The 14,487-nt window shown below is 45.9% G+C and overlaps 2 protein-coding genes and 1 long non-coding RNA gene across 9 annotated transcripts in view; 1 reads left to right on the top strand and 2 right to left on the bottom strand.

Moving 5' to 3' along the window:
* Positions 1-381, bottom strand: part of MALL (mal, T cell differentiation protein like) — a 27,022-nt gene extending 26,641 nt beyond the window's left edge. The window contains exon 1 of the mRNA XM_003421990.2: positions 265-381. Coding sequence (XP_003422038.1) covers positions 265-372 — 108 coding nt within the window. The 5' untranslated portion in view covers positions 373-381. The remainder of the gene's footprint in view (positions 1-264) is intronic.
* Positions 1-14,398, top strand: part of LOC135227758 (uncharacterized) — a 14,889-nt gene extending 491 nt beyond the window's left edge. Inside the window, exons 2-3 of the long non-coding RNA XR_010317880.1 lie at positions 8,649-8,725; positions 14,344-14,398. This is a non-coding gene — a long non-coding RNA (uncharacterized LOC135227758). The remainder of the gene's footprint in view (positions 1-8,648; positions 8,726-14,343) is intronic.
* NPHP1 (nephrocystin 1) overlaps positions 9,643-14,487 on the bottom strand; it is a 98,684-nt gene continuing 93,839 nt past the window's right edge. For 5 of the 7 annotated variants that reach the window (XM_023541104.1, XM_023541105.1, XM_023541106.2 and 2 more), the window contains one exon: positions 13,563-14,487. In XM_023541104.1, coding sequence (XP_023396872.1) covers positions 14,215-14,487 — 273 coding nt within the window. In that variant the 3' untranslated portion in view covers positions 13,563-14,214. Of the gene's footprint in view, positions 11,926-13,562 lie in introns of those variants that run through there. The other 2 variants (XR_010317879.1, XM_023541107.1) reach the window with 2 other exon arrangements.

Here is a 14,487-nt window from a genome sequence, read left to right as displayed (position 1 = left end):
AAGACAAGTCCGTTTCCAGCATCTTCCTAAGGACCCTGGATGTTATAGCCACCTGCCCCCACCCCTCCAAGCCGCCTTCACCCACAGCAGAGATTTGTCTTGGAAAGAGGAAACCCACCCATCCTGCAGACGGGAGGGACACAGGGTGGAAGGGATCAGGCGGTGGTCTGTCAAAGAGCACTCCCAGCTCTGAGCCCAGCGTGGGTAGGTATCCTCCTGGGAGTGGGCACCCTCCCTGGTCCCCCTACGAGGGGCTGCACTCACCACCTCAGGCAGGAAGAAGGCAAAAGGGATGGAGAAGAACAGAGCAACCCCCGAGGGCACATCGGACGGGGCGTAGCTGGTGGGCGGCGGGGCCTCCCGGGAGGCCATCTCTCACCGAGCTTGCTCGCGCCCTGGCAGCAGCAGCTTGCCAGCCCGCAGCCGCAGCCCTTCAAATATCACCCTTGCCAGACACACCCATCGGACGTCGTGGGGAGGGAAAGAACGTTCCAGCCGAGCAGGTCCTTCCACTCGCTCCAGCCAAGGAGTCATCGGTGAGTGTGCAGCCAGCAGCCGATGGGCCTTGCTGGCAGCGCAGTGGCTGGGGAGAAGAGGGAAGAGGGTAGGGAAGCCTTTCTCCCCTAAGGAACGTTTGAATTCCTCATGACAGCAGTTCACCCCCACTCTGCCCAGAGGAGAGGCTAGGGCTGTTTGGGGTAACACAGACCTTTACTGAGAGTCTACACCTAGACTACTAACCTAAAAGTTCGGTGGTTTGAACCTACCCAGAGGCACCACGGAAGAAAGGCCTGGAGAACTGCTTCCCTAGAGATTACGGCCAGGAAAGCAATTCTCCTCTGACACATGTGGGGTCGTGTTACTACGAGCCGACCTCTGGTACTCATGCCAGCCTGTGCTTGCCTTTTGTGGATGAGGAGACTGAGAACTACAAGTACCTGTCAAGTTTACAGGCCGGTCATTGACAACACTCACTCCTACATCCACTAGCCCTTCCTGTGTGAGTCCTTTCTCCACTCTCAGGGGGAAACCCCAGCCTCAAACCAGAATGGGGAGGAGCGGCCACACTTTCTGCTCCCCACCCTGGGAACCTGGCCTTTTCCTTCCTTTTCTTTATAGCTCCTTCACGTCCACCTTTCCTCTGAGAGGGGCCCGCAGCGGCCCTGCTGCTCTCCCTGTGGACGGAGGGTGGGCACCGAGGAAGACCTTGCTGGGCTGGCTGGGTGTTCCCTCTCAGCCCATCCTGCCCACTCCGTCCCTAGCTGGACCAAAGCCAAGCGGGGGCCTGGGGCCAGGCAGTTCCTTCCTGGCCTTGCCCACTTGTGAAGTGTGGGGGCTGGCTGCAAGCCTGTGACCCGGGGACAAGCCAGTCCTTTCATACAAGGACAGGTCCTGGTGACTTAGTGTCCCCTCCTCCACCTTATTTCTCTGACCCGCCCTGCAGGAAGGCCTGGTGCCTCGGGCGCAGCTGCAGGGTGTGCTCAGGATGCTTGGGGCTTGGGGCTCCCTTCTGCCAGCCCTCTGTGGCCTCAGCCTGGCGTCAGCAGGCCATTTGGGAAGCCAGTCCTGTGAGAAGTGGGATGTGGGGAGGACGGCCGTGAGAGCTGGGGTAACTGGATGTCCTCTGACAAGGGTCTGGGAGGGCCCTGTGCCACGTTCATTAACAAGAGCAGTGAATTGCTGGACTGCTGTCTGGGGCCCTGGAGTGGAGCTGCCAATCGGCCTTTGCCTGGTCTGGGGAGAACCAAGGGAGAGGGGGAGTTTGGACAAATGAAGTCAAAAGCAAAGGCCTTGTAAGGACAGGCAGCAGCACACGAGGTAAACCTCAAACCAGCGTGGTCGCCTCCTTCACCCAGGCCTGTGGAAACCTAGGAAGGTTGAGGCCGCTGCCACGGCCATCCTGTTTCCTGGATTCACCCAACAAAACAGACATTTCCCCAGGAGTCCCACCTCTTGCCACCTCTCATAAATGTTGCAGATAAGTGCTGTGCCACTCTTAGGGATGATAGGAGACCTCTGACCTAACACAGGCAACATGGTACAGTGGGAAAAGCTTAAGGTAAAGTAAGAAGGAAAACCACCTTTTTTCAGGCTCATTTCTCATCTATGAAACAGAGATAACAATAGGACCTGGAACCCCTCAGAGGCTGAGGGCTGGAGCCTCTTCCACACTCTGAGGCAAAAGCAGAACATTAAAAAATGAAGCTGTGATGAAACAAGGCTATAAAAAAAATTGGTATATTTTGAATGCTTACATTTAACCAAATAATGTTTCATAATATGCAACAAAAAACCTGTTGCCGTCGAGTCGATTCCAACCCATAGCGACCCTATAGGACAGAGTAGAACTGCCCCATAGGGTTTCCAAGGCTGTAATCACTATGGAAGTACATCTTTCTTCTGCAGACCGGCTGGTGGGTTCAAACCAGGGACCTTTCAGTTAGCAGCCAAGTGCTTAACCACTATGTCACCAGGGCTCCTTTTTCAGCAAAGTATAACGCGCTGTAATTAGGCTATTTATGAGAAAACTATAGGTTTTATAACGCATCACAGGAGTTGAGATTCCATAAGAAGAAATTTAGAGCTATAAGAAAAACATCTTTACCTTACAACCCAGCCAATGACTCTCTAGGTCTTTGGGTATGAATGTATTTGGAGACAAGGTCAAGAGCTTGGTGTGAGGCTATGGGGAATGCCAGGTCCAGCAAAAGCGCCTCCAGGACTCCTCTGCAAAGGGCCTGCTGGTTTCCACCATGTGGGGCTGAGGATTAGGTGAACTGATCCTGAAACCACTCAAACGTGCTTGACGCTGTTGATTACAGTTACACTGCCTCGGAGAGGATTAAATGAGATAATACATAGGAAGCAACCAGGAGAGTTTGCATAATAAGAACCTGTTTTTCTAATTCTAATCCTGAAATCACTTCTCTTCTGGCTGCCTTTGTTATCCACAGCAAGGCTAGCACCTTCTCAGGTCAGTATTTCCATTCTGATTTTTAAAAGTTGTCTTAAAATTACAGAAAAATTACATAACACACAGACCATGAAGCCACCACCCAGACCTAGAAATAGAACATTGCCAGCCCCCTCCCAATCATTTCTCTCTCTCCCTCTCCCGAGATTATCACCGTCCCGACGTCTAACCCCATGGGTAGATTTGCCTGTTTCTGTATGAGATAATACAGCAGGGACTCCTTCGTGTCTGGCTTCTTCCACTCAGCATTGTGTTTGTGAGACTCACCCACATTCTTGTGTGGCTGTGGGTAATTTACTGCTGTGTAGTATTGGGTTGTATAAATATACTACGGTTTCTTTATACATGCTATCATTTATGGAACTCTTTCAATGTGGGGCTATTATAAATAATGCTGCTATGAACATTCTAGAACACATGCCTTGGTGCACCATATGTGTGTGTTTCTATTGGGAATATTGGGAATAGTCTCAGGAGTGGAATTGTGGGTTTGTGTTTTTAGCAGATAATGCCAAACTATCTTCTAAAGTATTCAAACCATTTATATTCCCACCAATAATATATACAAGTTACAGTTGTTATAATTAGTGTTTGCACAGGTACCTAAGTGGTGTAAGCAGTTAGTGGCCAACTGCTAACCTAAAGGTTGGTCGTTCAAACCGACCCAGTGGTACCTTGGAAGATAGGCCTGGCAATCTGCTTCCGTCAAGATTCTGGCCAAGAAAATCCCATGGAGCAGTTCGACTATGTACCGTAACCGTGGGGTTGCCACGAGTCGGAACTGACTTGATGGCATCTCACAACAACAGTTTGCATATATATTACAAGACACTTAATGTTTACATGGTATATATTTTTCCATTCTTTTATTTTTAACTTACCTGTTATTGTTAGGTGCTGCTGGGTCAATTTTGACTCACAGCAACCCCATGTGACAGAGTAGAACTGCCCCATAGGGTTTCTTAGGCTGTAATCTGGGTTCTGGGTAATCTTTATGGAAGAAGATCACCACGTCTTTCTCCCATGGAGCCACGGTGGACTGAACTATCAACCTTGTGGTTGGCACCCAAGCGCTTAACCACTGCACCACCAGGGCTCCTTGTTTAACTTACCTATACCACTATATTTATAACGGTTTTTCTGTGGATACTGTCTTAAGCTGGGTTCTCTAGAGAAGCAAAGCCAGTGAACCATTTAAATAAATATATAGAGAGATTTATTTCAAGGAAATGGCTCATGCCATTGTAGAAGCCGGCAAGTCCCAAATCCATGGGACAGGTGTCAGGTTGGAGGCTTCTCCTGACTCACATAGTTGTAGGGGTTGACAAACCCAAAATCGGCAGGTTAGGCAGAAGGCTACAAGCTCACAGGGTTTTGGAAGCCGGTGAATCCCAAAATGTGAATGTCAGGGGCAGCTACTGGCTCACATCCCAAGGACCAGAGGTCCAATGATGACAAGTCAGATGAAGAATTGAGAAAAAGAGGTTTGCTGGCATGTCATTTATACTGGATGGAGGCCATATCCCCAAGAAAACTCCCCTTTCGGTTGACTGGCTGCTCACACCAGACCATAGAATGGAGGATGATTATGCAAGATCCACCAAACCACTGCGAATCACGGCCAAGTTGATGCAAAACTTTGGCCACCACAGATACGTTATCAAACTAGACTAAACCCATCGCCTTCGAGTCAATTCTAACTCACAACAATCCTATAGGACAGAGTAGAACTGTCCCATGGGGCTTCCAAGGCTGTAATGTTTACAGAAACAGACTACCACATCTTTCTCCCATGGAGCAGTTGGTGGGTTTGAACTGCCAACCTTTTGGTTAGCAGTCAAGCACTTTGCCACTGCACCACCAGGACTCCTTTGGATAAGACATAATTAGGTCTTTTTAAAAAAAGTCATTCTGCAAGTTTTTTTTTTTAACTTAGTATGTTTAGACCATTTACATTTAATGTAATTATTGATTATGTTTAGGGTTAGGTCTGCCATATTTGTTTTGTATTGTCTTTTCCTTGTTCACTCTGTATTTTACTTCTGTTTCCTCTTTCTTGAATTCTTTTGGGTTTTTAAAAATACTTTTAATATCTCATTTTAATTATTTATTGAGTTTTTACTATGTCTCTGTGTGTTATTTATTTAGAAATTGCTCTGGGAATCACAATATATGTAATTAACTACCACACTCTACACTGAATTAATATTTTACCATTTAAGGTAGAATACAGAACCCTCATCACCATATGGGTCCCTTTACTTTCTCGTCTTTAAGTTGTCATAAATTAAAAACCCCATCAGACAATGTTACAATTTTTGTTTTCAACCATTACACACATTTTAGAAAAGTTAAAAGAAAAGAAAGCCTATTACATTCACCCAGACGTTTACCGTTTGTTGCTGTTCTTTCATTCCTAAAGTCCCAGTCTTCCCTCTGGTTTCATTTCCCTTCTGTGTGACAAGCTTCTAAAGATAAGGTCTGGTGGCAGTGAATCATCTTAGTCTTCCTTCACCTGAGAATGTCTTTATTGCTCCTTCTTTCCTGGATGATATTTTTGTGGAATATGGAATTCTGGTTGTTTTTTTCTTCAGCACTTTAAGAACGCCGTTTCACTGCCTTCCAGCCTCTGTGATTTCCAGTGACAATTCCAGTCATTCAGGTTGTTGCTCCCCATTGTTATGAACTGATTAGGTCCCCCCAAAATGCGTGTTATAAATCCTAACCACTACACCTGTGGATGTAGCCCCATTTTGGAATAGGGTTTTCTTTGTTATGTTAATGAGGACATGTCAGGTGTGTCTTAAATCAATCACTTTTGAGACATAAAAAGAGCAGAAGCTAGGAAGCAGAGATGGGAAAAGACAGATGCAACATCACATGAAGATCGCCAAGGAACCAAGGAACAGAAGCTGAAAAGAGACAAGGACCCTGAATTTGGACTCCTAGCTTCCTAAACTGTGAGAAAATTAATTTCTGTTCCTTAAAGCCACCCACTTGCAATATTTCTGTTATAGCAGCACTAAGAAACTAAGACACCTATATTTAATGCTTTGTTTTGTTTGTTTCTGGATGTTTTCAAGATTTTTTTTCATTGTCTTTTGTTTTAGTATCTTGATTATGCTATGACTGGGCATGGATTTCTTGGGTCTTATCCTGTCTGGCGTTTACTGGGCTTCTTTAATCTGTAACTTTGTCTTTCACCAAATTTGGGAAAGACATTATTTTTCCAAATATATTTTATTTTCTTCACTACAGTCTTCATCTCCTCTTTTCTGGAACTCAGATGTGACATAAATGTTAGACCTTTTGGTATTATCCCACAGCTTCCTGAGTCTTTGTTCTTTTTTTCCAATTTATTTTCTCTGTTTTTCAGATTGGAAAATTTAAATTGATCTATCTGTAAGTTCACTGACTTAAGTGTTCTCTGTCATTTCCATTCTGTTACTGAGTCTATTCAACGAATTTTTAAAAATTTTGATTATTACATTTTTTTGTTTCTAAAACTTCAATTTGTTTCTTTTTTTGTGTCATCTATTTTTCTGCTTTGGAGTCCCTGAATAGTACAGGTGGTTAAGTGGTGGGCTGCTAACCAAAAGGTTGGTGGTTCAACCCCCCTTAGAAGTATCTCAGAAAAAAAAGCCTGGCGATTTGCTTCTGAAAGTTCACAGCCATGAAAACCCCATGGAGCGCAGTTCTACGCTGAAACATGTAGGGGCGTCATGAGTAGGAATTGACTCAATGGCAACTGAATTTTTTTTTCATTCTGCTTAGACTTTCTACCTTTCCATTCATTTCAGGAGGGTTTGCCCTTACTTCATGGAGCATGATTATAACAACTGCTTTAATGTCTCAATTCCAATAACTGTGTCATCTTGAAGTTGGTGTCTCTTGGTTGTCTTTTTCCTTGATATATGGGTCTTCAAATATCAAGTAATTTTTATCATATTGTGACATTTTGAATATTATGAGATTATGGGTCTTGCTTAAACCTTATGGAGAATGTTGATTTTGTTTGTTTAGCAGGCAATCTACCTGGTTAGGTTTAGGTTGCAAGTTCCTATCTGCTTTCTCTGGGCTGCGATTCCATTGTCAGCTCAATTTTCAAGGCTTTACAATGATGCTAGATCTGCTGTGTGTGTGTGTGCTAGTCTTGGACCTGAGGCCAGTCTGGGGCCTTGTAATCCAGTTCTGAACGTCTTTTGTGTGCTGTTTAGCATCAGGTTGGGGGTGACCCAGGCATTCATATACTACCTTATGGGATACTTTCGTGAACACCCTCCTCTCCATGATTTTCCCCAACATTTTCTAGCTTTCAGGAGTCTCCTCAATCCCGTTTGTCCTCTGGCTAGAAAATCAGGGTTTTAGTCTCTCTGTTCTGGTACATTTCCTGCAAATGCATCTATCTATCTCCATGGCCAAAAAGTGAAAGGGTAGAAAGAGAAAGGAAAAAAAAAAAAAAAAGAAAGAAACCAACAATAGTGATTCCTCCCATGTCTTGGGACATTTCCTCTGGTCAGAGAGGAGGGCTCCCCTCTTCCCCCTTAGAATTCTAGGCATCTTGCCAGCTGCCGCTGCCATCACCATCACTGCTTGCACTCGATTGCCTGGCATGGTCGTGAAGGTTGTGCGTCAGCTTGGCTAGGCCATGATTCTCAGTGGTTTGGCCGTTTGGCAGTCGTATAATGATGCAGCCGCCTCCATGATGGGATCTGCTGTGAGTAGTCAGTCAGTTGAAAGGGAGTTTCCTTGGGGGTACAGTCTGCATCCAATATAGGTGGACTTTCTGGAAAGGCTCATGGGCTTTTTCTCGCTCTGGATCCTGCAGCTGGCACCTGTTCGTCTGACCTCCGGTTCTTGAGAGGAGCTGGCAGCTTATCTGCTGTCTTCCCTGCTGACCTTGTGATTCGTAGCTCTTTGCAGCCTGTGAGCCAGAGCCCTGCCGTCTGACCCGTCAACCTTGGGATCAGCAGCCCCTGCAGCCATTGAGTCAGGAGAAGCCTCCAGCCTGACCCACAGACTTGGGGTTTTCTAGCCTCTAAACCACATGAGCCATTTCCTTGGTATAAATCTCTTTCTCTATGTATATATATACATATTTATATGCTTTACTGGTTTTGCTTCTCTAGAGAACCTAGCCTAAGACACCTGGGATGGGAGCTGGGGCAGGACAGAATGAAAAAAAACTACAAAAACACACATACACAACAACAAAACCACACACCAGTAAGCAGGGGTTTCCTACGCTCTCTCTTACCCATAGGGGCCTCTTTCTCACTCTTCAGAACAGAAATAGAGGGGTTCTCTTGGGGCTATTTCTGTCTGCATCCTATAGGCAGTTCTGGGCTTTAGGTTGTCGTTGAGCCCAGGCTGGGAAGTACCAGAGGAAACAAAATGGGATATTCACCACTAGTCGGTGGTGTACTGAATTCCAGTTTCCTTCCCAAATGTGTTGCCAGCGTTTACTTTTTAGAGTCTTCAGATAGCTGTTCCATGCATCTCTCAGAGCTTCTGGTTTCATTCAGTGGGAGAGTGGAGGTATAAAATCCTTCTCTATTTGAGCAGAACTGAAACTCCCTCAGCCTATTTTAATTGACCACTCTATAACCGTTTTCTTATTTATCGATTTGCCTATTGTTCGTCTCTCTGCCCTCTGCCCTTCCCTGGAATGTAGGCTTCAGGAGAGAGTAACACTGTTCCCGTGGTGGGCCACAGCTGTCTCCGCCATCTCGAATACTGCCTGGCACACAGGTAGGCACTGAATATACGTTTTCGGATGACGAAATCTACCTTCTCAGTCATAAAGGCTGGAGTCAAATACTTACCTCTTTTTACTCCTCTTCCCCAAACGCTTCCCCTCACCAATAATTTGCTTTATACCTGTTGGGTGTTCAGAAAAGATTTACTAGTTGCCTGACAAATAAGGACCAGGCCAGGAGAAAGTCAGCAATGCTGGGGCAAGAAGAGGCCATTGTACCTGTTAGGATTCTGTCCATTGCATGTGTTAGAAAAACCAATGTAGCTGGCTTTAACAATGAAGGGCAGGTAATGGAGAAGTTGAGAGGTAATGTTGGCTTTACGTAAGACTTGATCTAGTGGCCCAAACAATGCCACCAAGGACCTCGATTCTATCAGCTCTGCACACTCTACAGCTGGCTTCATTCTTAACCTCACTTGGTGCCACTCCCCATGCACACCCAGCTCCAGACTCTCCCCTCAAGGTAGCAGAATCGCTGCCTCATGCAACCCTTCCAGATTTCATGTCTCCCACTGCACTGTCCAGGGAAGGAGATGCTGATCACTGTGGCCAGGGGAATGAGATATGCTCATCTGTTTAGGCAATCAGAATCCACTCCTGGAGCTGGAATGGAAGGGTGTGTGTGTGGTTTACCAGGAGAGAAGTGTGTGAATGTTGGGCAGCAGGAGCCCCCGATGTCCACTACAATGGTTTCCCACTGCAGAAACAGGAGCACACCACCGCCCCCCACCCCGTTATACTGCAGGGACAGAAACCCCACTGTGCTCAGGCCTGATGATTCAGACTCAACTAGATTGCAGCTACTATCTCTACTATTAAGGCCATGTTGACTGTCCAATGGGGTAGAGAGAAGGCAAACACCCACAGACCCAGTCTAGGGAGGAGGTGGTGGTTGATGAGAACTGAGTCTGGGTCCTGGCGTCTGCGCAGTCTGGGCAGGCACAACACACTTCAGGGTCAAAGGACAGAAAAGAAGAAAGACCCAATGGGATAATATTTGGATCATCCAGCAAGGCCTACCTGCAGAAGAGATCAGAAAGCACAGAACCTTTTTTTATTATACCCCAAAGTGATCCCTTTGAAAGGACAAAGTTCTACAAAGTTAATCTTTGCTGGAAAAGTCAGACACACATGAGCAGGTTAAGGTTCAGCCCGTCTTACTGAGTATGAGAGAGAAATGGACGGTACCATCGACATACTACCAAAGTCCAGATTTTAAGCTGTATTTCATTAATGATTTGTTTTATATTGCTGCACATGGACCTATAATCCCTCATCCGCTGTCAGTCGTTCTGAGTCACAGACCCCTAGGCCTCCAGGTCCCTACCTATGACAGACCACAGCCCATCCCTCACCGCTATACTTCTCCCTCAGCACCCACGTAAGTGTGGTCACTGCATCCAAATACAGGGAGTTCAGACAGCAAGCGTGGGTGTGGAAGGATGTCACGTTATCACATCCATGTGTCCCAAGCTTCAGACAGTGCGTGGTGGGGATTCAGCTGGTGAGGGATCCCTCTGAAACCTTCGCTGAATCCAGCTGGTCTCCAGTGTGGGATGGTGGAGTCTGGAGGAGTGCCCATACCTAAGGCGGAACGCCTGTAAGCTGAGCACTCTGCCTGTCACAGTATTATAGCAATTTAAAATGCAACAAGAAGATACGACAGGCTCTTCTAGCTCTCGGTACCCTTCCTCCATCGCACGTTTGTGTGATTCCTGTTAGCCTTGTCCACTGTAAGTCAGAGCTGCTTCCGCTGTAACCTCGAAGCCTAATGCTGAGCCCAGAGTACATAAGGTGCTCAGTAAATCCGTGCTGAATAAACACACAACCATAAGACTTGGACAAGCCCTAACTTAAGTAGGATTTTTTTTTTTTTTAATTGTACCTTAGACGAAGGTTGACAGAACTAGTTTCTCAAGTACTTAGTACACGTATTGTTTTGTGACCTTGGTTAACCACCCTGCGACACGTCAACACTCTCCCTTCTTAACCCTGGGTTCCCTATTACTAGCTTTCCTGTCCCCTCCTGCCTTCTAGTCCCTGCCCCAGGGCTATTGTGCCCCTTTAGTGTTGTTTTGTTTTCTGGGCCTGTCCAATCTTGGGCTGAAGGATGGACCCCAGGAGTGACTTCATTACTGAGCTGAAAGGGCGTCTGAGGGCCATACACTCAGGGTTTCTCCAGTCTTTGTCAGGCCAGCAAGTCTGGTCTTTTCTTTTTGAGTTAGAATTTTGTTCTGCATTTTTCTCCAGCTCCATCTGGGACCCTCTTTTCTGATCCCTGTCAGATCAATCAGTGGTGGTAACCAGGGACAATCTAGTTGTACTGGGTTCAGTCTGGTGGAGGGCGTGGTAGATGTGGTCCATTAGTCCTCTGGACTAATCTTTCTTATATCTTCAGTTTTCTTCATTCTTCCTTGCTCCCAAAGGGGTAAGACAAGTAGAGTATCCTGGAGAAGGACATCATGCTTGGCAAAGTGCAGGGTCAGCGGAAAAGAGGGAGACCCTCAACAAGATGGGCTGACACAGTGGCTGCAACGACGGGCTCAAGCATAACGATTGTAAGGATGGGCACAGGACCAGGCAGTGTTTCGTTCTGTGGTACACAGAGTTGCTACGAGTCGGAACCGACTTGACAGCACCTAACAACAACCCCTCCCCTCCCTCGTGACCATCGGATTGTTTCTTTTTGTGTGTAAACCTTTCCATGAGTTTTTACGGTAGTGGTCTCATACAGTATTTATCCTTTTGTGACTGGCTTATTTCACCAGCAAAATCTGGCTGTTTTGAGGAAAGAGAACAGAAAGCAGCTATGCGACAGCTAGCTCTGGTCCCCCAAGCCTCGGAGAAGACCGCCCAACTTGGAATGCGTCACACAAGAGGAAGATGAGCGAGTCCACAGTGAAAGATATCCTACACTGTGCAAAGGATGAAGCCCTCAGCTAGCCGACGACACTTCTATCTCCTTTCTTTGTTAAACAGATGAGTTTCACAGCTGCTACCTGGTTGGCAAGTTAAGCCCACTTCGTCTTTACATGGTGTCATATATTTCAACTGGGTCCATGTGAGTTGGTCTGGCCTCACATATTCAACCATAAAATCATTGAAGGCAGATTGTATCTTCTCTTTAATATATGCTGTGTCCCCTAACAATCAGCCTCAGCTCACACAAGGGAATCGCAACATTTTTCAGCTCCTGTGGACACAAGAAAGATGACACTTAACCAGTGACAAGCGGTCTGGAGGTTGGGGAGTACAGCAGTTTAGTTTAGGATATCCCCCAGGTGGTTCTGATGTGGGCCGTCTCCCTGGCCTCATGGGTAGGTACCGGGCAGATAGGTACTGTGTGTAGTCACTTGGCAAAGGTCTTCCGGTGGCCCTACTGCCCCTCCCTGCCCACAGCTCTCTCAATTAATTCAATGTGTTAAGTTACGCTCCTTGGCACAGACCCCACCCTCCACTCCCCACCCTCCACCTGCCCCGATCTGTTTCCAGAATGTTTTTTGGCTCCCTGACAACCTCTTCCTGTTTTAGAGGCTAAAAAGTGATATTTGAAAGTCAGAGAGGTTTCATTGTCAAAAAAGAAATAAAAGATTCCACCAGCTGAGACACGGGAGTCTCAATGGCACCTGCGGATGTGTGCCATCTTCTTATACTGACTGACTTAGTGCCTCATCTTTTGGCCTCAGTGTCCCTGGATGTGTGTTCTCACGCCTGCTTGTACTTTCCTGTGTCAGAAACTCGAAGTTACCCATTTGTTCACTCACAACACACTCTCAAATGAACAGGGAAGACTGTCTTTGGAAACGCATTCTAATGAAAGCTATCTCCCTTCTTTCTCGCTGTACATTCACTGAAGGGAACTCAGAGCAGTGTTTTCTTTCATTCAAAATACTCCACCCCTGGCATAATGCCAAGAATAAGTCAAATGGTTAAAAAACAAAATGAAGAACGTTCCACTCAGTAATTAAGGATTTTACAGAAAAAAGGCCTTCCCAATGAGGGATTCACGTGAAAATTTCTCTGAATCTAGCTGGTCTCCAATGTGGGACGGTGGAGTTTGGAGAGGGGGGGCAGGCACTTAAGAAGGACTACCTGTATGCTGGTGGCGTAGCAGTTAAGTGCTACGGCTGCTAACCAAAGGGTCAGCAGTTCGAATCCGCCAGGCACTCCTTGGAAACTCTGTGGGGCAGTTCTACTCTGTCCTATAGGGTCGCTGAGTCAGAATCGACTCAATGGCACTGGGTTTCTGGACCTGTATGCTTAGTGCCTTGTGCCTGTCACAGGGCTTCACATCTGTGGCTGGTAGCTCTCGTGCCTTGTTAACTTCTGAGCTTGAGGCCCAAGGTAAGTTTAGGTTAGGATTTGGTATACGTTAACTGAGATGTGGCCTAGACGCCTCATGACACGAGGACCTCTATAAACAAAATGCCTCTTTCAAGGCAGTGTGCCAACAGTGCCTCAAACGGTACTCTCGTTGTCTAAGTTAAACACTTTAAATTCTGTCCCTTTCAATGGCCTTCGTGTAGTTCATTTTCAAGTGAAATCTTTAAAGGCTGGCACTAATGAGGGGAAGCACTGGGGCTGTAAAGAATTACACAGGCTACCCCTACTTGCTGTAATAGCTGTGCCACTTATCAGCTCTGACTTTAGGCAAATGACTTAACTTTGCTTGGCCTATTTCTTCAGCTGTAAGCGAAAAAAGTGCCTACTGCCTATGGCTGTTGTGAGGATCAGCTGGGTTACTGAAGAACACTGCCCGATTCACTGGCGGGCACTCAATAATGCCGGTTGCGACTATCCCTTCTTATTAACAGTAAAGGCATGGGACAATTTACCAGCAGTCACACGTTTATTTGAAATGCAACAAGACTCAATTAGCCCATCCTCGTACTTTGAAAGGATGAGTTAATCCTATTCCTCAACACATAAAAGGTTTTTTTTAGAAAGGCTACTTCTTACATGGGTTTGAAAAGGCAAAACTAGAATCTGCTTTTGTGTCTGATTAGGGCAAATGCATGTAAATATTAAACTGAATTAAGTAACAACACAACTTTCTTAAAGAGGTTACTCTGATCTCCCCTTCATGTCACAGGATTTACGAGCAATAATCATAAATTTATATATTCTGGATACTAGACCCTTATCAGATATATGGTTTACAAATATTTTCTCACATTCCGTGGAGTTACTGAGTAGTCATAATTTTGCTCTTGATGAAATCTTACTTTTATACAAATCCATAGATACAATCAATATAAAACTTAAGTTAGATGATTTTTGGAAAAAATTATCTTTAAATTTAGAGATGACAGTATTCCTTATAAACATTTATTTTATTGTTTTAAAACATATTCAAATAATTGGATTTTTTTTTTTTTTTTTTTACAAAAAAGTAAAACCTAAGTCATACTATGACACTTGTTTTGGTCACCTCAACTCATTTGTTGCCATGGAGCGTCCACCAGACTCCGGGGGCCGAGAGTCAGGCCACGTTCTGTCTTGTTTCACCTAAGAAGTCGTAAGTCTGCTCTGAAAGGTCAAAAGGCTCATGAACTCCTTCGGGTGCCAGCAAAGCTTGGAGAGCGCCCTCCTTTTCTTGGTTTTGCTTCAGGAAGTCGGCGATAACTTTCCATCGCGTGGCCTCCGTCTCCTCTTCCGCCCACCTGAAGGGAGGCAGGAGCGTGGAATGGATGAGCGGGTACACACAGTCGTGGTACACCAGGGTGAATGCGGCCTTCAGGAACTCTCTGTCTCC

This window comes from Loxodonta africana, chromosome 15 (assembly GCF_030014295.1).
Source record: "Loxodonta africana isolate mLoxAfr1 chromosome 15, mLoxAfr1.hap2, whole genome shotgun sequence".
In the NCBI taxonomy this organism is placed as follows: domain Eukaryota; kingdom Metazoa; phylum Chordata; class Mammalia; order Proboscidea; family Elephantidae; genus Loxodonta; species Loxodonta africana.
This window is presented reverse-complemented; position numbering and strand designations above follow the sequence as displayed.